Source organism: Lagenorhynchus albirostris, chromosome 2 (genome assembly GCF_949774975.1).
Source record: "Lagenorhynchus albirostris chromosome 2, mLagAlb1.1, whole genome shotgun sequence".
Taxonomy (NCBI): Eukaryota; Metazoa; Chordata; class Mammalia; order Artiodactyla; family Delphinidae; genus Lagenorhynchus; species Lagenorhynchus albirostris.
The window spans coordinates 178324026-178348132 of NC_083096.1; the positions used below are offsets into that span (position 1 = coordinate 178324026).

At 46.5% G+C, this 24107-nt stretch overlaps 2 protein-coding genes and 1 long non-coding RNA gene across 9 annotated transcripts in view; 1 reads left to right on the plus strand and 2 right to left on the minus strand.

Moving 5' to 3' along the window:
* Window positions 1-3806, minus strand: CORT (cortistatin). The gene is given in 5 exon segments (XM_060141988.1): window positions 1-219; window positions 1245-1320; window positions 1322-1413; window positions 1415-1519; window positions 3771-3806. Coding segments are annotated over 5 exon segments (528 nt in total).
* On the minus strand, window positions 81-17592 carry CENPS (centromere protein S). 6 transcript variants are annotated; one of them, XR_009539097.1, is made up of 8 exons: window positions 17446-17592; window positions 14393-14516; window positions 13575-13608; window positions 8861-8927; window positions 7031-7204; window positions 5580-5718; window positions 5302-5379; window positions 82-219 (listed from the first exon to the last, which is right to left on the minus strand). XR_009539097.1 is itself a non-coding variant. In XM_060141492.1 (6 exons), the coding sequence occupies exons 1-5, from the start codon at window positions 17497-17499 to the stop codon at window positions 7064-7066; spliced, it is 420 nt and encodes a 139-aa protein (XP_059997475.1). In that variant the 5' UTR covers window positions 17500-17592; the 3' UTR covers window positions 81-219; window positions 7031-7063. The 6 variants fall into 6 exon arrangements, 4 of the variants coding, with proteins under 4 accessions (XP_059997475.1, XP_059997477.1, XP_059997474.1 ...); XR_009539098.1 differs by lacking the exon at window positions 5580-5718; XM_060141492.1 differs by lacking the exons at window positions 5302-5379; window positions 5580-5718 and having other exon boundaries at window positions 81-219.
* LOC132515248 (uncharacterized) overlaps window positions 17285-24107 on the plus strand; it is a 19658-nt gene continuing 12835 nt past the window's right edge. For both annotated transcript variants that reach the window (XR_009539099.1, XR_009539100.1), the window contains exon 1: window positions 17285-17451. This is a non-coding gene — a long non-coding RNA (uncharacterized LOC132515248). The remainder of the gene's footprint in view (window positions 17452-24107) is intronic.

Consider the following 24107-nt stretch of genomic DNA (forward strand, 5'->3'; position numbering starts at 1 on the left):
TTATTTGCAGGAGGAGAAGGTCTTCCAGTAGAAATTCTTGCAGGGCGTTTCATCTCGGCAAGTGGACTGTTGGAGGGGCAGGACTTCCTGCCGTTTGGACACCTCCCTGGCTTCCCCTCCTAAAAAGGACACTGCCCTGGCCTGGGAGGCCCACTCATACCACCACGCAAGGAAAGTCAACAGGCTGTTTTTCTTTATTTCTGCCACTTCCTGTATATGCTTTTAAAAAGAAGCAGAGGACAAAGGAAAGACAAATCAACCACCTGGTTCAGCCAGCATTGAGATACATAATTCCTTAAAAAAAAAAAAAAGCTCCAGAACAATAAATCACATTTCTATTTAAAGGATAAGTTAAGAGAACACCTTAACGAAATTGCTCTAATTAGAGAAAAGCAGTTGAAATTTTTCAATCAAGGAAACTCTGCTTGTTTTGCCCCTAATCTTGGCTGAGGTTCTTAATTAGAAGAGGTCAAGAAATCTATCATTTTCCCTGACAAGTGACTGGCAGCTAAGAAGCCCCCCAAGGTGGATCAGGCTAATTTAGCTTGGTTTTCCCATCTCTGGTCTTCCTCCTGGCTGTCCACAAATTGCTTTTCGAGAGAGATCAGCTTGAGACGTTATATTCTGGCTTTTCAAACTCCTTAGAAAGCTTCTAGGAGTAATCTGATGATGAATGACTTGTCTGGAACTCATCTGGTAAGTTCAGAGAAAAATCCATTTTTAATGGTCAACTTTATGTACTCTTTCTTGGAACTTTTTCAAAGTGGGAAAAAGAGAAAAATAAGTCATGTCATGAAATTACAAATTCTCACAATGGAAAATGTAATGATGTCAATTAATCTGAGCCAGTGAGAACATGTGCTGTATATATAAATTAAGATTCTAGAAGTTATGTGTGACTAATACCACAGTGGCAGCTCCATGACTGCACTGCAATAGACTGCTGTAATCACTAAATGTTTCAAAGACTAGCAGATGGAGACTGCTAGCTCGAAGAAGCTCCCCTTAGTTTCAGAGCTTTCTAACAAACTTCCTTAACAACTGAAGGTAGACAAGAATCAATGGTCTATATGGACATCACGGCACAGGGCAGCTGAGGGGCACACTGCAGAGTCCAGCCCTGCAGTCTGTCCTGTACACACTCAGCCGTGGAGATGCTGGGGAATCCATAGGGGTGGCCAAATGTGCCAAGGAAAGAGACAGCCCACAAGTGGGTCAGCATGCGGCCGAGTCAGACTACTCACCCCACTGTCACGGCCGGCGAGGCCGCCCTCCAGGGGAAGGGCAGCGGCGGCAGGCAGAGGGGCGGCAGCATCCTCAGGCTGACTGGCACTTCTCTCCAGCCCTGCGGCGGCTCACCCTGCTTGGCAGCCCCGAAATCAGTGTGTTGTGGACTTGGGTCTCTTCTTTGGAGACCAGGGGGTTATTTTAAGCTCAACCTGCAGCTGTGTTTTTGTATATATGCCTGTCTAAAGCCTGTACCCCCTCTTCCTTCACACTCAAGCAGTGACGCATAAGCCTGAGCAATCAGTGCCCACAAAAGTGCTTTCGGATTGGATTTAACCCCTTCATTAAAGCCTCAGATCTCTTCCTGTGTTGAGAGTGGATTTGCTCCTACTTTAGAATGCAAAGTGCACTTGCCTCTGAAGAAGTTCTACCTCCTCATAATTATGCCCAAGCAAGCAGGAAGCCATGAGAAAACCAAGTGATTTAACATAATACAAAATTAGCCTTGGATAAGGAGCTTAAAACCTGCAATTTTGCCCACGTAAAAGTATGACTGAATCTGCTTGGGCAGAAGAAACAAGGCGACGGTGAGGGCTCAGGGAGCCGCTCAGCACCCACTGGTCTCCAAACCGCAGGCAAGGGTGACCCGAGTGATGGTTCCCCAGGACCGCCTCCCCGCCCAGCAGGCCACTGTCCTCTGGCCCAGGCCTTCCCAAACTGTGACGTGGACCCAAATCACCTTATTAAGATTAAAATGCATATTCTGATGTCGTGGGTACAAGGAGGAGCCGAGATCCCACAATTCTAATGAGCTGACACTAGAGTAACCAGTGCTTTTCATCTGCTGCTGGCCACTCACTAGTGGCTCGTAAACTAGCACTTTTTTTTTTTTTTTTTGCGGTACGCGGGCCTCTCACTGTTGTGGCCTCTCCTGTTGCGGAGCACAGGCTCCCGACGCGCAGGCTCAGCAGCCATGGCTCACGGGCCCAGCCGCTCCACGGCATGTGGGATCTTCCCGGACCGGGGCACGAACCCGTGTCCCCTGCATCGGCAGGCGGACTCTCAACCACTGCGCCACCAGGGAAGCACTAGCACTTTTTCTGAATGAAATAAAAATTAGAGGGCATCATGTTGAGTAAGGATAAATACTGCTCTGTGTGTGTGTGTGTGTGCGTGCGTGCGTGCGTGCGTGCGTGTGTGTGTGAAGCGTAAAACGTACTTCTTACTGAATGCCCTGTACTTGACCAGCTCCTGGGGCTTCCTCTCCTCCTGAAGACAGCTCCACTGCTAAGAACTCCAGAACGTGAAGCCCTCTGTGCCGTGCCACCCCCTGGCTCCTCCGGATGGGTCCCAGGTTCAGAGTCACACAAACAAATGTGCAGACCCTCTTCACCTAACTGAGACAGCTAGGAAAATCCGAAACACCCACCACTAACCTACTAAGGTGACCGATGTCAAAGGCAAGGTTCTAAACGGAAGAAAGCAACCAAAGAACTGACAGCGCTTTCCAGAAGTGAACGCTGAAGGTTTCGGTTTTCCAAGAGCCTGGTTCACACCCCTTCACAAGGGAAATCTCAACCTTAAATTTCATTGCACCACAGGCTTGTTGTTTAAGATTCTAGGTAAAATCGGCACGGCACGATGACCCACGGATCATACGCTGCATATCGCCTAGTCCCTTTTTTGGTACCACAGTAAATGTTTTGCCTAACTCCCACAAATGGCGTTAAAAATGTTCAGATATTCTTGCAGATGAGAAGGTCATGGCAGCTCAGCCAGCTTCTTATAGCCTTGCAGTACATTCCCAGATTTTATTCAGTGGCCTCATTAAACACCGAGCGTCTGGCATGTACCACCTAGAGGTACAAGGGAGCCACATCCTCCACCCCGACAGAGTTGTTACAGCCCCACGAAGGGGCAGGATACACACTCTGCAAATGAGAGAAAAGTAAATTTTTGGTGCAAAGAGGGTTATGTGCTGCGGGTTGGAGAAGGCTTCATGTGATCTTACTACTGGCCGTTTTCAAGGAGATGGCAACATATCGTAGTACTTTAAGGTGACGGCTCTAGACTAAAATCCTGGTTTTGCCGTTGAATTAACTTTTCTAGGGCCTCGGGTTCCTCATCTATAAAATGGGGATAAAAACCGTACCTACTGCCTACCTCACAGAACTCTGTGAGGACAAAATAAGATCATGATAAGCACCTAACACAAGTAGAAAGCACAGAAGGCCCTCACGATAGGAACTGTTACTAAGAAGATACCCTAAATCCTTAGTCCGTCCTGCCCCACAGTATAAAGAAGAGCTCCCTGCCACAAAACATTGGAAATCCCTGGTTAGAGCCATGAAACTCAAGCAAAGGCTCCACCTCACCACCCAGCACACCTCAGACCTGGGAACAAGTACTTGGGGGCACCTGCCTGCCGTGTGTGCACAGCACTACACAAGGCACCCACCACCATCCACCACCCCAAAGTCTGCCCACAGGGAGCCGACGGTCTAATGTTTTATGCAAGAACATGTGCTTCTGAAAAGAAGTACCATGGGAGCCGTGACTAAAGGAACACAGTACCGCATGATTTCGAAAAAGGGAGACTGTTTATTCTAAAAGGCAGAAGTAGGACCTAGATAGAAGGTGTAAGACTCTTCTTCATATACAGAAGAAAGTTGCAACAATCAGTGTCCAATAACAGAAAGGGCGCTCTGTCCCTGAGGAATTCAGCAGAGCCCCGGGAACCACAGTTAGCAGTGTCGCAGAAGGGGTTCCTACTTGCTGGGGAGATTGGACTAAACGACCTCTAAGGGTTCTTTACAGATTCTGCAATTCAGTAAAGGTAGTAATCGGGCCCTGATTACGCTTTCCCAGACACCTAGGTTTCAAGGTATCAGCTGTGTATGAGCCGGCGTAGACCTACCCCAGCGCATTCCAGCTGCTGCTGTGTGTAGGAGGGGATGCTCTGAAACTTCCCTGGATCGTTAATTGAGTAATAAAAAATTAACACAGGATCTTTTATTTCAATTTTTTTTGAGGAACTGGTGTAACAAGGAAGACAACAAACATTATAAATGTAAACTGCCCCAACTATGCTACCAGGCCACATTTATGTCAAGGACATCTGCTGCTTTACACGGTCAATCATCTGGCTACGTGGTTAATAAATCTAGTTAAAGTTCAGATGAGCCTCCAGGACGCTGAGGAAGCAAGCCTGTGAGGGAGCCCTCCACCACTCCCTTCTGCCACTGTCAGCAAAGGTGGACTGGAAAGGATGGCTGACCTCACACGGACATTCTGGGGTCACCTAAACCCTGATCAGAACGTGCGGTGGGCAAGAGGCAGCTCCTGAGAACCCAGGGAGTAGACTCAGCCATTCCGTACAAAGTCTGGCCACCCCTGTGTTATAATCCCCGAAAAATGTGTTATACTACCACTTGTCTAAAATATGAACAGGTCATACATAAATGTGCCAAATAAACCAAAAGATTACATGAACATCAAGTCAACTCTCTCATCTGGCTAGAAAACTTCATGTCAAAATACCCATGCCAGGCGGGAGGGGCCCTCTACCACCCTCTAATCAGGGACAGGACACCCAGGGTGCACACGGGTTCATCATTTCGAGTCATGTGTATTCTGAGTTTCTGGAGCTACAGAAATCTATAGAAACAAGATGCATTATAATGGTTCTACCAATTTCCTTTTATTGTCGCATGTAACCTTGCTGCGAGAGGTATTAACTCTATTTCACTGATAAGAACACAAAGTTTCAGGAAGTCATACAGTGGGAGGGAGGGAGACGCAAGAGGGAAGAGATATGGGAACATATGTATAACTGATTCACTTTGTTATAAAGCAGAAACTAACACACCATTGTAAACCAATTATACTCCAATAAAGATGTTAAAAATAAATAAACAAAACAAAATCAGCCATTCATAGCAAAAAAAAAAAAGAAAGTCATACAGCTATTAGAGTTGTGAAATCAGGATGCAAGTCTAGATTTGTCAACCTTTGGAAATTCCACAGTATCTAGTCTCAAAACTCTCCTTGATGAGGTGTTTAAAGACAGCTTACCTGAAAATGAAACTGCTAACGTACAGATCTTTGGCTGGAATGTAAAGACGGAAGCCTTCATGATTCACATTTCTTTCACTGATGTGACACAAAGGTGTTACAATTATTATCTGAGACCAAATGATTGGTTATTTGAAGAACCTGAAACCGTGAAGTTTGAATTCAACGCTTTACTATGACCATAGCTCAGCATCTCCTTTTGAGAGGTAGACTCTGGGGTATCTCTTGCTGATCATATCTGGGCATGGATGGTATAAATTCTATCCACTTGCACGCACCTTTTCTCTCTCACCCACTCTAGAGTCATCACTCCAAACGTGACTACCATCTCCATTGGTCAGTAGATCCTGGGTGGTTGGTTAACATCTTCAAGCTTCAGCTTGCTCATCAGTAAAAATGGCAACCAACCAACCAACCCTGAAGAAGTTGTGAAGAAGAACTATGTGGGACACCCAGGGCAGCAGCTGGCACACAGAAACGGCTCTGTCAGTGCCAGGCCCTCTTCTTTACTCCTGTCACCCCAGCAGGGAAAAGGCATGCCCTGGACCCCTAATAAACCCCAAGGAGAGGACAGCAGACCTGGGACTCCTGGAAGCATCATCTCTCACAAACTAAAACAGAGGACACACAACTGAAGTGTTTTGGAGGAGTAGTCAGGTTTTCCTCTCAAGCAGAACTTCTGCCCAGTATAATTACAAAATAGCCAGACAAAAGTCACATAAACTGTGTTTCTGGAGAAAATCACCTTTAAAAAGTAAAAAGGACCATTTCCAAACACCCACCCTTTTACCTTGTGATCACAAGTGACGCGGGTTTAAAAAACAATACTGGGGGGAAAAAACCCCACAATACCGAGAGGCTTCCCTGGTGGCACAGTGGTTAAGAATCTGCCTGCCAATGCAGGGGACACGGGTTCGAGCCCTGGTCCGGGAAGATCCCACATGCCGCAGAGCAACTAAGCCCATGCGCCACAACTACTGAGCCTGCGCTCTAGAGCCTGCGAGCCACAACTACCGAGCCCACGTGCCACAACTACTGAAGCCCGCAAGCCATAACTACTGAGCCACCACACCTAGAGCCCGTGCCCTGCAACAAGAGAAGCCCGCGCACCACAACGAAGAGTAGCCCCGGCTCGCCACAACTAGAGAAAGCCTGCGCACAGCAACGAAGACCCAATGCAGCCGAAAATTAATTAATTAATTTAAAAAACAATATTGGTAATCAAAAGAACTAAATAGGGAGTTCCCTGGTGGTCCAGTGGTTAGAACTCGGCACTTTCACTGCCATGGCCTGGATTCAATCCCTGGTCAGGGAACTGAGATCCTGCATGCCACGCAGTGCAACTAAAAAAAAAAAAAAAAAAGGACTAAATAAATATAGCTTTATTCATCTTTCAGGGACTGTCAGCCTAAAAAGTTATATAAAAGAATGAAAAAATAACTATGATTTTTGCTTGAAAAAGTCAACGATATGTAATTGCTAACAAAATTTTATTAACTGCAATAGATACAATTTCCAATATATACCATTCAAACACACTTTTTTCATGTGCTTCAGTAAGACATGGGAGTATTTTGCTTAGGAGTTTCCAGTTCTCTTTTAAACCACCTTTTGCAGTCAGTGACTTGGAGAATACAGTACAAAAAGCCCCCAAGCCTTTTTTTTTGGTAATCTCCACTTAATCCTTTCAAAACCCTTTGTTGGCAATACATGTTTTTAGTGGCTTTACCTGAAGGCTGCTTTTTCCAAATGGCGACAGACTTTAATTCTCACTTTCCACTACACCAGCCTCTGCTGGCTCCACTGAATTTTTGTTTTCATCCTCTAACTTCTTTTTCTTCTTTGCTTTTCGTTCCAGGTTAAACTGAGCGATGTCTTCATTTTTCTCTGTGATGTATTTTAGCTATAAAAAATGTTTTTAACTACATTTTTATCTGGTTGTAAAGCCATTTATAAGCCTAAGGGGAGAAAAAAATCTACACCATTTCCCAACCACTCCCACCCTGGGTTACATTCCTTAGAGTTAAAACACAGCTTCAAATTTTTTCTGAAAGAAGGAATCAACTTCAGAAGTCAACTCCCTGCTACATATCCTACCAAACAGGTAGAGTTCCTTGAAAACTCAAGAGAATTAAAACTTGTAGCTTACAGAAGGCATGCCGATCACAAATATACTCTACAAAGCACACATATAGTCAACATGCCCCTAAATTTATCCAACTAAAATTACTGAGCCACTACTGTGTACCAGATACTAGAGATACAAGGGAAATAAGACAAGGTCCCTGCCCTCAGGGAAAATTTAGTCTAATGCACAAATTTAGCTGCAACTCTTCAGTAATAAGCTTCTGTCAGATAAAAAAATTAAGAATCCAAAATAAAAACAACATTCTGAAGTAGACAAATATGCACCCAATTAATAGTCTAAGATGACTTGCATTGACGATTCCTTGGCAAAAGGTGGAAATTGCTCACTGAAGCTGACCAAGTAAGCGTTATGACAGAGGATTTATGAGGAGAGAGAAATGTCTTTTCCACTGATATACGGCACCACAGGCGCCTGAGCTATTTTACTTAGGAATCATATCATCCTTAACCCTGACTTAAACTTTGGACAAATAATATTAGAAGAGCAGAGATAGAAAACAGCCCAGTGGAAACAGCACTAGATTCAGGGTTCAAAGGTTAAGGTTCAGCTGTCAACCAGAAAACTTCCTATTTAACTTTGGGAAGTTACTTAACTCCAGTAGCCTAGCCTGTAAAATGGGGCGATCTAGTCATGTTATTGAAAACCCTCAGAGGGTAGTTGTGAGCTTTAAATAATATATGTAAAATATTATCAATAAAAGTCCTGTGTAAACTGCCAAGTGCTACACAAGTTCATTCATTCAGCAACTACTCGTGAGCACCTACTGTGGGCCAGGCCCTATTGTAGGCACGGCAGATGGAGCAGAGAAGAAGGGGACAAAAATCCCTGCCCTCGTGGAGCTCACATTCTGGGGAGGAACGTGAAGTATTTTAACTGCTAGGATCAGACTAAGTCAGGAAACCTCACAGGTGTCCTGGATCTGCCATCGGCCACAGCTACTAGCCTGGGATCACAGCATCACCTGTAAAGTGAGGGCTTGGTCAAGATGTCTAGACTTCTTTGAAAAGACAATGTGCTAATTTCCTGCACATCCCAGATGTACAAATACTCTTTCCATACGTGGCCCAACAGAACTGTGGGCACCGTAACGAAACTATCCCCATACACTCTGGCCTGCGACCTGTCTCTGACATCATGCTCCAAATGAAACATGGGACCAAAGTTTTGAGACATTACAAAAAAGGCAAATTATGAATCCAGAGAGCACTGATTAGAAAATTTCAAATTGGCTTAGTAAGATCCATCATAATGAAAGAAAGCCTATAAATTACGGGCAGGTCTGAACGGTTCAAGCATCTCTCGTTTTTAATGCAAGGTGCCCTGGGGAATCACTTCATGGCTGCAAGTGATTAATTGGGAATAATGTATTCTGATGGGAAAGGGGAGTGAGGAAAGAAATTCATCTCTCACCAGTGAATTACTCCTCCTGGCTAAGAGCTTCACATCTTCAGTGTTAATGGTGCTTCTCTTCGCATGTCTGTAGAAAGGGCAGAAACAATTCACCAAAATGTTTGGTATTATTTAAAGTTTTGATGAAACACAAAAGTTCATGGCCAGACTTCACACCAGCAAGGATCTCTAAGTAGCCCATCTTTTCAGATTAAGGTCATTAAGCAACAGTGACACAAAAATGAGTGAAGTGACGAGCCAAGATACCAACTAAATAAAGAGACTGAGAGAAAGCAGAAGCCCATCTGTCCACCTCCACCTGAGGGCCAGCGTGCTTGGAGAATATGAGCAGGGAAAGGAGTGAGGGGTGTTAAACCCTTCCCAAATGGCCTGCTTGGTCACAATGGACACAGAGACCACCATACAAAAAGCAAGAAGGTCAGTGAACCACCTTCAGTGAAAAGAGAATGACACAGAGCTCACGATACAAAGATCGTCTCTGCTTAAGCAGACGCTAAACAGAAGAACAGAGACTTTCCATGAAGCATGGCTTCACTTACACCAAGGTCCTAAAGCTCTTCTCCAAAGGCTACATTACAGGAAAAAGCTTGTGCAGGTGTCTCCTAATATCCCATTTCCCAACTAGGAGATAACGCATTCCCCCGACAATAGCCCAGTTAGAACAAAGAACATCCTTTCAACTGGAGTCTGTCTCTTGCTCACAACATGGACTCAAGTTCTTGTTCCAGTCCTCCTATGTCTGCTTTAAAAGGTAATTTGAGATAATAAGCTCTATTCAATAATTTATTACTCTAATTACACACTTTCTTGCCATTTCTAACTTCCTCCAAAAATAAGTAGGAACTTCGTAAGTAGGAATAAGGAGGAATCTTTGTATCCTTAATAACTATCCAAGTGGCCAGCACATAGTAAGTCCTCACTGCTGAGTTAAAGATAAAATCCCAGAAATTATACTCCATAATTTGGCCGTTAGTCTTTCACACCCTGCCAAGTGTGAAAATATCATGTGCCGTCTCATCATGATTGACAGTACCTGCCTGTCCTGATATGATACCCATGTTAGAAGGTAACTTCTAACTAGCCACCTGCAAGGACCAGAACAGAGGAAAGGGGGAAAAAAGTCAGACAGAAGGTGACAGAGCACTTCCCTGGTGGCACAGTGGTTAAGAATCCACCTGCCAAAGCAGGGGACACGAGTTCGAGCCCTGGTCTGGGAAGATCCCACATACCGCGGAGCAACTAAGCCCACGCGCCACAACTGCTGCGCCTGTGCTCTAGAGCCCGCACGCCTAGAGCCCATGCTCTTCAACAAGAGAAGTCACCACAATGGAAGCTGGCTCACCGCAACTAGGAAAAGGCTGCACGCAGCAACGAAGACCCAAGGCAGCCAAAAATAAATAAATAAAATAAACAAATTAAAAAAAAAAGGTGCTAAAATAGCAGCCACAAAGTATGAAGCCAATCCACAGGTTCCCTGGGTGCCATGGACACACCGTGGCCTTCATCTCTATCACACGATCAGGCTGCTCTGGCGGTACTACCGCCTTGGTAAAGTGCCATACAAGGAGCAGGTACGAGGAAGCAGCGCACTGAACTATTCACAGAGTAACACCAGCTCATCTGTTCACGAGAAGCATTTAGGAAACAGCAGTCAATCGTCTCTGCCACTCAGCTTGTCACCTGGTTTCTCTGCACCATATTCTTTATTCTTTTTTAAAAATATTTATTTACTTACTTGGCTGTGCTGGGTCTTAGTTACGGCACACGGGATCTTCATTGTGGCACGCCAACTCACAGTTGCAGCGTGCCAACTCTCAGTTGTGGCATGTGGAATCCAGTTCCCCGACCAGGGATCAAACCTGGGCCCCCTGCATTGGGAGCGTGGAGCCCTGGCCACTGGACCACCAGAGAAGTCCCCTCTGCACCATGTTTTAATGTTACCACTTTCCCAGATGGAGGAGCAGGTATATCCTATGCCAGCCACTGCACATCAGAGATTCTCCTAAATCAAACCTCTGGCTCCAGAAAATTACTCTAGGGAACGTAACAAAGGGGTTTCCCATATAACACTTTTAGCAACACAGGTTTCAAAGATTATTCCCAAAATGTCCCTAGAATTTATTTACCGTAGAATATCGATCTTCTTCAAAATGTTTCATCTTTAACATGTTAACAATATTAAGTGACTAGAGATTTCAAAGCTAAATAAGGGAAATTCACAACTTAAATTGGGAGATGATCTTCCAAAGTTTACAGGTGACTTGAATTTATAGTATTTACAATTTAAATGCATTTTATTTCATAGAAACAATGTTACCAACACTGGTTAGGTTCCCAGCCTCCAAAGACTATTTAATATATAGCCAACCTGAAACAGTATGTATTTCAGACTTCTCAAACTGGGGTAATCATACAGTAGTTCTAAGGGCAGGGACTATGTGACAGGGAAAACTCAAAACCACAGGATAAAGTTGACCTTCTGGGAGCATCAATGTTATTCAGTGATAAACTTTAAAACAGGATTTTTTATATGAGAGCAAACTGGACTATTTTGAAAACGAATGTAAAATTAAGACAACAGATGAGTCTTCAAAGAAAATCTGTGCCTGTGTTCGCTCAGGGTCCTTGGGAGGACGTCTGAGGAGCCCTGGTGCACCCACGTGAGCACCGCAGAAGAGGCGGCATCTCCTAGTAAAGCCTCACTCAGAGAACATAGGCTGACAGCCTTTACACAGACTCCTTTACTCAAAAGATGACGTCCTTCCTTGTGAAGCTGACAGTCTAAGTGATACCCACACACCACTCTGCCCCAGTGCCCAGCAAAAGGAAATGGACTTAAAGTAACTATAAAAAACACAGGGACTCCCCTGGTGGCGCAGTGGTGAAGACTCCGCGCTCCCAATGCTCGGGGCCCGGGTTTGATCCCTGGTCAGGGAACTAGATCCCACATGTGTGCCGCAAATAAGAACTCACATGCCACAACTAAGGAGCACACATGCCACCACTAAAGAGCCCATGAGGCACAACTTAGGAGCATGCCTGCCGCAACTAAGACACGGTGCAACCAAATAAATAAAATAAAATAAAATAAAAAGACAATCATGGGAATGTAATGTACAGCACGATGACTATTAAAAAAAAAACTATAAAAAACACAGAGTACCTGAAAGCTTAATGTGTTACAATGCTAAATAGTTCTTATTTTATTTCTTTTTAAATTTTTAAAAATCTCTGTAGGTTTTTTTTTTGGCTGTGCCGGGTCTTAGTTGTGGCACGCTGGATCTTCGTTGCCATGTGCAGGATCTTTTAGTTGCGGCATGTGGGATCCAGTTCCCTGAGGAGGGATCGAACCTAGGCCCCCTGCATTGGGAGTGCGGAGTCTTAACCACTGGACCACCAGGGAAGTCCCCTAATTTCATTTTTACTCCTAGTATTTAGAAGTATTTAAAGTTTCATTGTGTTTTCCCACAACTAACACAGAAGTAGCAAGGAAACTCACACCTGAGGGCTTGCTACAGGCATCTAGTGGGTAGAGGCCAGGGGTGCCACTAAACACACTAAAATGCACAGGACAGCCACCACCAGAACAAGGAATTATCCAGTCCAAAATGTCAATAGTGCTGAGGTGATCTGTATTGATAAACTCTATGTTCAAATCAAATAACCATTGTCTACTTATTTACATTTTTGTGTCTTCCTTTGTAGTATAGAGGGCTCATATTTAAAAAAAAAAGAAGAAGAAAAGAAATGGCAAGTAAAGGTAGTAAGTGTATTTCACAGGAGACTCAGAGTGGGGGTGGGCACGAGGCACAGGTAAGGGGCAACCACCTGAATTAACAATGATAAGCCATATAAGCTATCAGTATCCCATACATTATCCTTATCCCTTCTGGCCAAGTTGAAGATGCTAAGCGGTTTTTAGGGACCCATACACAGGAATAGGAAAGATTTAGAGCCTGCCCTCTGAGAACCTACTGCTTTAATTCATTCAGAATATTCATCGGAGAAAAAAAGAGCTAACGGGAGCAAGGTGAAAAGTATGGGGTGTGGGAGAGGCTGGCACCAAATCAGAAGTGGGAGCAAATTAGAAAGCTTTGGCCCTTTCAGGCCTTCCTCATTCAAATTGCTTCATGAAAGCAATTTGTTGCAATTGTTTTCAATTACCTGCAGTACTAATTGAAGAGAGGAGCATAAATCACCTGTAAAAGCTAACACTTTACCAGCTGAAAGTAAGTCACACGCTTTTCAAGGAGCGTGTGTCTCACTTGTAACAAGCTCAGCAAATGCAGGGCTGACGGGCCGTGGGGCTGTATTATCCTGACACCTGCAAGCTTCCCCGCGGAGCACGAAGCAGCCCAGCCCGGGCGCCCAGCCTCACGCCCAGCACTAGACCACCTGCAGAAATGGCCTTAAAAGCACACACGCTGTGCACAGAGTCCTGGAGACATGATTCATACCTTTTTAACCTGGAACTGAATAACTCTGGTTCCGTTAACAAAAAATACTTGGAAAGCTTCAAAAAATGCCAAATCAAGTCTGAATGGACAGTGATTAAAGCAGATGTTACATTCTTACAGAATCATGATTGGAGACTGAGCATCCACAAAACACAGGGGAAAAAAAAAGCTAAAGCTCTCCTGAAATTCACCACCAGATGGGGCGTATCAATAGCATGTAAACAAACAAAGATCCCACAGTCAAGCTCTCTACCCACCTTGCAAACATTTCAAGGTCTTTGGCAAAATTTTCTGAAAGAGAAAAAGAGATGTGCTTTAGCTACCCTATAGCAATTTTTTTTCAGCAGTGCTGCATGGCATGTGGGATCTCAGTTCCCTGACCAGGAATCGAACCCGTGCCCCCTGCTTTGGAAGCACAGAATCTTAACCACTGGCCCACCAGGGAAATCCACCCCCCATCTCAATCTTATTTCAGAGGGAGAAAAGTGAAATCTCAATGTCTACAGTAAGTACAGTGACTAATACAACAAATCCTTTTAAAGGTGAGAGGAGGCCCTTCAGGCAGGTCCATCACTGGATTCGTTATGACCTCCTTGCCTCCCTGGCCCCCTCCACCCTTCATTACAAGCCTTTGGTAATTGTGGCTACACCTTTCCTTCCTAGAAGCTATCCCTAACTTTAAATTTTGCTACGAGTTAGGGCTTAGGAGGACATTAATCTCCTCTGAAGTCAAGCAAATACCAAGGCTGCAAATTCAACTGTCAAACTGTGGGTGATATAAAAAAGTTACAAAGCAATGAAATTTATGTCTAATGTTCCCGGCAGTTTAAAGCACAATAAAATAAAGGTGCTCATGCCCCCGTGTTAGGGTAATAGAAAGAAAAAAAAATAGTTCTTTCCATAAGCTATCTGAATCTTACGGCCAATAAAAGACACGTTTCACGAACGGTGTCCAATGATAATGTTCTCTGTCTGCTGGTAAGACGTGCCATGGCACCCCACCCCCGCACATTTCTCCCAGGCAAATCAACCTCTGGGCTTTCTATACATCTACAGGAAGACCGTGGCTGCATACCGCACTGTTGAAAAGTCACCTCCGAAATCGCTGCAATGGTTTGTTTGCTGAACTGCATCTCTTTGTCCGACGCAACTTCCTCACAAAGACAGCCAACAGTGTAGTGAACCGCTGCCTTTAGCCTCTGAAGCAAAATCAAAACACTTCGTGGGTAAGATTGCAAATAAGAGCTTTTCACATCTTAAAAAATTAAGATTAGGAGAGGGTCTGCTCACCCTAATTCCTTCAGCACTTTCCATAATGGCTGAGTGAGTTTTCAACTGTACTAAAAAATTAATGGGGCCCTCTGGAGTGTGACTTGTAGAAACATTACTTTAATGTTAATGGTTAATGGTTATGATTTAGGTCAAGTAAAGGTAAGGAATTATGATGGCAATTCAGCAGGGAATGAAGGCAGACTGGTACTTGGGAGGCATCTATGTGACTTTACTCAGTTATTCCACATTTATGTGCCAAGTGCCTACTGCGTGAAGGCGTGTGCTAGGTGTCTGGGCAACACAATGAAAAAAGACAGGGATTTCTGCCCCCATATGGGGGTTAATCAAGCAAATGCAAAAGGATGCCGTCCCTGTGCTTCAAGTCCTTGCCAGCCCCTGTCCTGCATGAGACAGGACGAGTGATCAGGACAACACAGGGAAAGGCTCGTGAGGCTGCATCGGCCCCCCCTCTGATTTGCTGGTTTGCTAGCCCACCTCAACAGGACCCTCACTGCTCCTCTGCAACCCTTTCAGGTGCTGGAAAACATACCTCTACCCATGCGGAGGAGTAAAGAAGCCAAACAAGCTAAGCCAAGGTCTCCGTCTCACGTGAATAAACTTGCTGAGCCCTGTGTGGGCTCCACCTGTGCTGGAAACAGAGCTGAAGTGGACATGGTGACAGCTGAACCCAAGACAGTATCAACTCTACCAGCAAATGTTCACGGTAGAAGCAAGATGAGGAGGAACTGCAAAAACACAAGTCCAGGACCCCAGAGTAGAGGCCAGGCAGATAAGCAAGGGACCTACGTTCCTTAGTTTCAGATGTCACAAGAGTAGGTAAGTAGAGGGCACTGGTGAGAGGAGACAAAGAGACCACCACTCTGGGAGGGATAAAAACCCTCCAAGGGATCTTTTGTAGGTATCTGCAGAGGTGAGGTTAGGGGCGGGGGAACAGGACAAGGGATCCTTCCGACTGCTCCAGAAGTTTTCTCTGCCGGCCCCTCCCCCCCACCTCCTGGAACGGGCTAAGTGCCTTCTTCGATGCTGAACACTGAGAGGCTAAATCTCTAGACTCTAAACTCCTCGAGGGCAGGACCCTTCAAGTGTTGTTCACAGCTGTCCACCTAGTGGCAAGAACAGCTGGCTGAGTGTATGGCTGGATCCTCCCCCCCCACCACTGCATAGAGAACGAGGTTCAAATTTCTCAGTCCATCTTTGCAGCCTCACTCACTTACTCAGTAAGCGCTGTCTATTGAGAGCCACGCTCTGTACTAGGGGCTGAGAACACAAAACTGAAAAGGACAGTCCCTGCTCTCAAAGAGATTATCTCCCACCACACCTGTGCCATGAATGGACTCCTGGAAACCACCAATGTCATGAAACACAAAGAAGGTGGAGAACCCTTCCAGGGAAGACCGGAGCCAGGACCACTTGATGCAAGGCATGATCCCTGACTGGATCCTGGATGAAGAAAAAACACCACTAAAGAACATCTTTGGGGGCTTCCCTGGTGGCGCAGTGGTTAAGAATCCACCTGCCAATGCAGGAGACACGGGTTCGAGTCCTGGTCCAGGAAGATCCCACCTGCCCCTGTGCCACAACTACTGAAGCCCGCGCACCTAGCGCCCGTGCTCCGCAACAAGAGAAGCCACTGCAGTGAGAAGCCCACGCACTGCAACAAAGAGTAGCCCCCGCTCGCCGCAACTAAAGAAAGCCCGCACGCAGCAACGAAGACCCAATGCAGCCAAAAATAAATAAATAAAAAGAAAAAAAAGAACATCTTTCGAACAACTGGGAGAAATTGAATATGGACTGACATTAGATCATAGTATTTTATCAATATCAAACTTCCTGAGTGTGATCAGAGATTATGTCACAGAATGCCCTTGTTCTTGGGAGAAGCATGCTGAAGTATTAAAATTTAAAGGTGAAGTGTCAAGTGTATTTAATTCTCAAATAATTCCGAAAAAAGAAGCAAGGGAGCAAATACAGCAAAACGTTAACCGGTGAATCGAGGTGAGGGGCATATGGGTGATGAATACATTATTCTTGCAACTTTTTCTTGAAGGCTTGAACTTCAAAATAAAGGAAGGGAGTGGGTAAACAGCGTCTGAACCTTAGAAGCTCATTCCCGTGTCTCTTCGGTTAATCCTCTCTGAGGCTGCCACCCTGGTTCTTGGTTTTCACCTCTTTACAACACTGTTCTCTCGATTCTGCCACGCGGTATTTATTCCGGTGCTGACTAAAGGACTGGATACCCATAACTATCCCGAGAACTGGTTATTACCCGATTGTCCATCTAGGAAAACTGAGTTTGGGCAGAGTCAACACAACCCTCCAGGCGGAGTCGACATTCGAACCCACATCCGATGGGCTCGGGAGCCGGACGGCCTGGGGGTTTGCACCAGGGTCTGAGGCTTGTCTCCTCGCGGGCAGGACGGAGAGCGCACGGGTTACGGGAGCCAACATTTTCGAGCTTGTGCCGCGCGCCAGGCGCCTCACAACGACCCTGTCCGAGGAGACTGAGGCTGCCCCAAAGCCAGACGGGCCGCAGCCGCCGGCCTCCGCAGAGCGCCGCAGGAACTTCCACGGACTCTCCTTTCTTGCGCCGCCGCCCGCACGCTCCAATCCGCGATACCATGGAAACCGCCTCCCAGCACCCCCCGCGGCAGCCGAGCCGGCCTTAAGCGCAGGCGCTAGGCGGCCGGAGCCGGCCCGAGCCGGCCCGCGCAGGCCCGAGCTCGCCTTCCGACCCCGGCACGAAGGCGAGGGCGGGCGGAGGCAGGGCCTTTTTCTCCCCTGCACAATCTAGACGCCGTCCTCCCCCAGCCCAGCCAAGACTGCATTCTCCGGTACCTGTTGGTAAGAGAATCGCTGCTGCTCCTCGGCCCCCTCCTCCTCCTCCATCATCACCGCGGGCGGATCCTGGCAGGCGCGCGATGATAGACAGTGGCGGTGGCCGGGAAGGCCCAGTCGGATTTTCCCGCCGCGGCGCCGGGCGACGGGCCGCGCGGGGGGCCAAAGCGCGAAGCTGCCTCCTGCCTCGCTCTCGGCCCCTAGCGGTGGCTCTGGGAAGGGCGCCTCGCAGCCTATCTGCTCCCGCCCCGCCCAAGCCGAGCTCCCCGGGGACCCCAGAGCCAGCTCTGCGCGGAGCACAGTGGGCAGCACCGGCTCCCGGGGTGGGGGTAGGGGGGCGGGGAGGGAGAGAGAGAGAGAGAGAAAAAAAACAGGGACAACGGTACACAACTCTGTATTGTAAGTTACATGCGGCTGTAACCTTGGTGTGCCTTGCAAAATCCAGTGTGGGTTTTTCTAATTCTGTAGTGTCACAAAGTCAGACCACGGATAAATGTTTGATTTCTATCCCCTTAAGCGAATAAGTTGCTCACCCCATTGCCATTGCCAAAGGAATATAGCTATGGCCCGAATGTTGGCTGATTTTCTTTTACGTTAAGAGTTAAGTGAAATAGGGGACTTCCCTGGGGGTCCAGTGGTTAAGACTCCACGCTTCCACTGCAGGGGCGCAGGCTCCATCCCTGGCCAGGGAACTAATAAGATCCTGCATACTGTGATGCGCGGCCAAAAAATTAAAAAAAAAAAAGTAAAGTGAAACCCAGTGTTGGATCTTCACTGCTTCCAAACTTTCTTCAGTTACTTTCCTCCTTTGGAGCTTCACTCACACGTTGATGACATGAGTAAGGAACTTCTCTGCTGAGTCGAATAATAGTGTCAAGTACTGGAAGAGTTATTTCCTCAACTTGTGCTATTCATGAGGTAAAGGCTGCAGACACCATACACATTCAAGTTTAATCTGCATTATTAACATATTCCCCACTCACTTCCTTAAGTAAACAGTCAACAAGGAATTAATTTGTAGATCTGTAGATTTCCTTGGTGTAAATACTCCCACCATGGCCGATTTCAAGCCACCAATATGAGGAAACTGAACTCAGCATTTGTTACCAAACCAGGTTTGTGTGCCCCACAGGAGCAGCAGGCCAAACACGGAGACACAAGTTTGCAGCAGAGAGTTTGTTGACGAGGTCCTCATGGAAGGAGACAAGAGAACAAATCTCAGGCCCGCGTACCAGAAGGCCAGAGGCTTGAGATATTTATGGGATAAAGAAGTAGGGCGGTCTTAGGTGTGGGGAAAGGTGATCGGAGGCAGGGAAAAGGTGAGGCCGTCAGTGTTCTGCGCAGGCGCAGTTTTAGGGTCGGTGGTCCGAACTAGTTTTAGCTGGTCTGAACTGGGCAGGAGCCAACTCCAAAGTTCACAAAAACAAGCCCCCTGTTACTATAGTGACCCATACGTCAGAAGCGTTATCTGTAAGGGTAGTTTAGAAGTCTGGTGATACATTACCTAGGCTATGTGAAGCTTGGAGGGGATGCAGTTAGAGAATGGAAAAACAAATAAGCAGGCTTCATCAGTAAAGGAGGCTGCAAGCAGAGGGGTTTCTAACAGCCGGTTCCCTTATCTGCTGTTCGGTAGGACACACTCAAGGATTTCTGTTAACCCTGTGGGGCACGGTCTCACACAGAGAAGAGATGCTGCACACCCACCAGTCAGACACAATAGGTGGAAATAACGTCAGGAACGTAGATGATAGAAAAATGTGCAATGGACGCACAGGCCCAGCGGCCATGGCTCACGGGCCCAGCCGGGGCACGAACCCATGTCCCCTGCATCGGCAGGTGGACTCTCAACCACTGCGCCACCAGGGAAGCCCCACTACCTTTGTTTTTAATACAATTTATTTAAGCCCAAATTTATGGAACTTAATTCTTAATAATGGCTGTGTTTGTTTCTGGTTTTCAGTAGTCCTGAAAATTTAGAAATCAACTCTCACTGTAGGAACTGGCCCTAGCACACTGCTGGCCTGGCACATAGTAAACACTTACTGAATCAAAGTTGAAAGAATGCATTGTAAAAAATAAATAAAAAAAGAATGTACTGTGTTGGAATCAGTTGTGAGATGCAGACCTGAGTGCCCAGCTCGCTGAGTTCCGGTGAGAGCCCCAGAGCCGGGTGCACGGTGGGTGTTCACTGAATGTTTGTTGAGGATCTGACTCTCAGCAGCATCTCCATGAGTCCTGACAAAGTAGAGGCCCCCCGATTTTTTTAAAGAAATTTGACTTAGATATATGTACAGGTATCCCCTGCTTTTGAAAGTTTGCACTAAGCCACTGCACTTCTATGAAGTTCTACATTAGTATGGCAACGCCTTTTTTCTCGTAAAAATGAAAATTCTCTTTGGATTTCTTTCGGTTAGCAAAAGCAGGTACTAACGCAGAGCTTTCATAAAAGCAAAGTGGTGGAATGTGAACTTTCAGGAAGGGGGAAACCTGTGTATTTTCTAAAGCCTTATCGCAGTCATCAAGAGGAAAATCATATTTTTGGACCTCCTCACACTTCTTTCACAGTTTAGTGCTGTGTTTATTTTTAACTCACGTTGAGAGCCCCTAGAGGCCTTATCACGTCCCAGTCTTTTCCTCTATTCCAGCACCTTCTCACTGCATGTTAAAATCATCTGGCTTTCCTGATGAATGAAACTACCAAAGAAAAGAAGGATGCTCAGAGTTTATTTGTGCTTAATTGGAAGAATATACAGGCACCCTCCCTCTTACTACCTCTCTGGTGGAAGTCAGGGATAAAGGAGAGAGAGACTGCAGGCGAAGCATCACACAGGAGTGCCTTTTGACTCCTGACCCCGCAGCTACCCCACATCTCAGCTGACGCTGAACTGCTGGGGGCTGAGGAGGCAGAGGTTCAACATGCAAAGTTATTAGGGAGTGGTTCGTTGCACAATCTAAGGTTTTTATTCTTCAGAATGATTTATGAAGGGTTCTTGGAAACACTAAACTCTAAGGCATTTAAATTGCCAGTTTATAGAATGAGGCCCTCTAGGACGTTACGTGAAAGAAAACAACTTGCAGACTAGTATGTACAGAACAATCTTATTTTTGTTTTTTTTTTAAAGAAAAGAGCATATGCATCTATATGGGGATGTGGGATATTTGAAAGGAATAGAAAAAGCTGCGAGGATACATGACAAATACAGTTAAATTCTGAGCAGTGGGTTGAAGAGAAGGCAGATAAAGGCACTCAAGTTTTTCACTTTATATATTTCTGTATTCTGCATTTTTTTTTTGGCTATGTTGGTCTTCATTGCTGCACGCGGGCTTTCTCTAGTTGCGGTGAGTGGGGCCTACTCTTCGTTGCAGTGCATGGGCTTTTGTTGCAGAGCATGGGCTCTAGGCGTGCGCGGGCTTCAGTAGTTGTGGCACACGGGCTTCAGTAGTTGTGGCTCGCAGGTTTTAGAGCGCAGGCTCAGTAGTTGTGGCACATGTGCTTAGTTGCTCCGCGGCATGTGTGATCTTCCTGGACCAGGGCTCGAACCCGTGTCTCCTGCATTGGCAGGCGGGTTCTTCACCACTGCGCCACCAGGGAAGCCCTGTATTCTGCATTTTTAAACGAACTCCAGCCCTCGGACCAGGCCTTGGGTTCAGAGCCCAGCCCCTCTCACAAGCTTGGTGACCCTGAGCAAGTCAGAACCCCTCCAAGACTCAGTTCCCTCATTTATAAAGTGGAGATCATAGGACCAGCCTCGCAGAGCAGTTGTGAGGTTTAAATTGCCTCACATAAGTGTTTAAGAAGCAGTAACAATTATTTCCCAGGTAGCGTCTGTGCTTTTTACCTTGCAAGGTATCTCACTTTAAAGCAGCTGCTTCCCAGGCTGAAAGAGCATTATTCCAGTGACACGTGCAGAATACCCTAACCCTTTAGGATCTGAAGAGAGAGGTCCAGGGCTGAGGTATTATGTTACAGAAAATGGATGTACACTGACCTTCTGAACAACACGGGTTTGAAGTGCACGGGTCCACTTGCACAAGGGTTTTTCTCAGTACTAAATGCTACAGCACTACACGATATGCGGTGGGTCGAATCTTTGTGTGCCAAACCACACACTTGGAAGGCCCACTATAAATTATACGCAGATTTTCAACTGCGGGAGGGGGAAAGTGGGGATCAGCACCCCTACCTACCCACCTCTTTTTCAAGGGTCAACTGTGATTGGTTGGGACTATTTTCACAGGATGAAGAGCTGGCATGTAAACTGGCCACTAGGTGTCAGCATTGCGCCGAGAAGGCCCTCCTGCCCCTTGGTTAACACTGAGCGCTGACTTGCTCCCGGCTGTGCCCTAGGTGCCCTGCCCTTGGAGGTGGGTGTTGTTACCCCCATTTTACATATGAGGGAAGAGTATCCCAGAGGTGAAAGGACTTTGTCAGAGGTTGAACTGCTAGGAGGTGGTAGAGCCCAGATTTGATTATGAGCAGCCTGGCTTCTGAGTCCACAGTCTTATTCTCTTCTCTTGTCCCACTGCCCTCACCATAAATAAGGCAAGGACACTGCAGGTTTCCTGAGCCCCTTCCAGCTGCATTAAATAGGGTCCCATAAATGTTTAATCATTTATTTTCCCTAAATTTGCATTGTAAAATGCTGATTCAGAACTCCATCTCCATCGGCTGTTGTATGTATTCTAGGAGCTCATGAGGTCAGGACTTTCAAATTCTCTCACCTCTAAACAAATGGTTCCCAGCATGGTGCTTGGCACATAGTAGGTGTACAGTAAATCTGCCATCGTACACATTGAGCAGTAAGATAGTCTGATGATTAAGTGCATGGATTCTGGCACCAGATTGCCGGGGCTCAATTTTCAGTTCTGCAGGAGCTATGTGATCTTGGACAAGTTACTTCACATCCTTGGGCTTCATCTGTAAATTGGGGCTAATGGTAGTACCTACTTCAGAGGCTGTTGTATTAAATGAGTAAACTTAAAATAGTGCCTGGGGGCTTCCCTGGTGGCGCAGCGGTTGAGAGTCTGCCTGCTGATGCAGGGGACACGGGTTCGTGCCTCGGTCCGGGAAGATCCCACATGCCACGGAGTGGCTAGGCCCGTGAGCCATGGCCGCCAAGCCTGCACGTCCCGAGCCTGTGCTCTGCAACGGGAGAGGCCACAACAGTGAGAGGCCCGCATACCGCAAAAACAACAACAACAAAAAAAACAAAAAACAGTGCCTGGGAGCTTCTCTGGTGGCACAGTGGTTAAGAATCCGCCTGCCAATGCAGGGGACACGGGTTTGATCCCTGGTCCAGGAAGATCCCATGTGCCACGGAGCAGCTAAACCTGTGCACCGCAACTACTGAGCCCACGCGTCTAGAGCCCGTGCCACCACACAGAGAAGCCCGCGCACTGCAACGAAGCGTAGCCCCTGCTTGCTGCAACTAGAGAAAAGCCCGCATGCAGCAAGCAACAAAGACTCAACGCAGCCAAAAAAGAAAAAAATAAATTTTAAAAAAAAGACAGTGCCTGGCACACACTCTGTTAGCTATTATTATATTCTTATATATTCCATAAATACTGTATGAGGCCCTCAGGAAAACCCCTAAATAGGGCCAGAGTTCCCAACTTCCCCATGTAACAAATTGTCCTTTTCCAGGGAAGCATACGTGGCAGATTATATTTGGGGGGAAAAAAAAATCTCCTGACCCACATGCTCTTCTAGAACTTTGCCACTCTGCCATCAAGAGGTAAAGCCTAGGGCTTCCCTGGTGGCGCAGTGGTTGAGAGTCCGCCTGCTGATGCAGGGGACATGGGTTCGTGCCCCGGTCCGGGAAGATCCCACATGCCGCGGAGCGGCTGGGCCCGTGAGCCATGGCCGCTGAGCCTGCGCGTCCGGAGCCTGTGCTCCGCAACGGAAGAGGCCACAACAGTGAGAGGCCCGCGTACCGCCAAAAAAAAAAAAAAAAAAAAAAAGAGGTAAAGCCTAATACTCCTTCCCTTGAATTTAGAGAGCTTATGACTCACTTGTAACTGATATAATGTGGCTGAAATAATGCTGTGTCACATCCATGGCTAGGTCTTAAAAGGCAATGTGGTATCCATTTTGTTAGCTGGAACACTCCCCTTTGGAGCCCTGGGCCACCAAGTAAGAAGTTTGCCTAGGCTAAGGCCACGTGGTGAGGCCACCGTGCACCTTTCCAGCTGGTAGCCCTAGCTGAGGTCCCAGCCAGCATCAACCGCCCAATGAATGAAGGAGACAGACACCTCCAAGTGATCCCAGCCATGGAATCACCCCCAACTTTCAAGTCTTAGCTGAGACTCCAAGACATTGTGGAACAGAGACAAGCTGTCGCTCCTGTACCAACTTCCTGACTCAGAATTAGGAGAATGATAAAGATGGTTATATCACACCACTGAGTTTGCGGTGGTTTGTTACTGGAACAGCACATCTATTACTAAACAGCGAACATGTCTGTGCTAACATACATACTAAACATAGTATATACATCCTGACGGTCTCTCTACCCCTCCTAAAAAGATGGCTCCACATGTGCCTCAAAGAAATGTAACACCTGTAAACCCCCTGCCTAAAACCTCTGCTGAGAGGTCCTGTCTGCTCCCTTGCCTGATCCATATGTCTTAACTCCACTGTGTCTCAAATGGAAGCAGAAAGA

What these genes read in the sequence shown, in the direction of transcription:
- CENPS (XM_060141492.1), bottom strand. Translation starts at nt 17,499, where the DNA reads ATGATGGAGGAGGAGGAGGGGGCCGAGGAGCAGCAGCGATTCTCTTAC. An exon ending in GGTGACTTTTCAACAGTGCG is followed by an intron (nt 13,609 to 14,392) that starts GTATGCAGCCAC and finishes TTTCTCTTTCAG; the next exon opens with AAAATTTTGCCAAAGACCTT. An exon ending in CCAGGAGGAGTAATTCACTG is followed by an intron (nt 7,205 to 8,860) that starts GTGAGAGATGAA and finishes CATTTTTTATAG; the next exon opens with CTAAAATACATCACAGAGAA.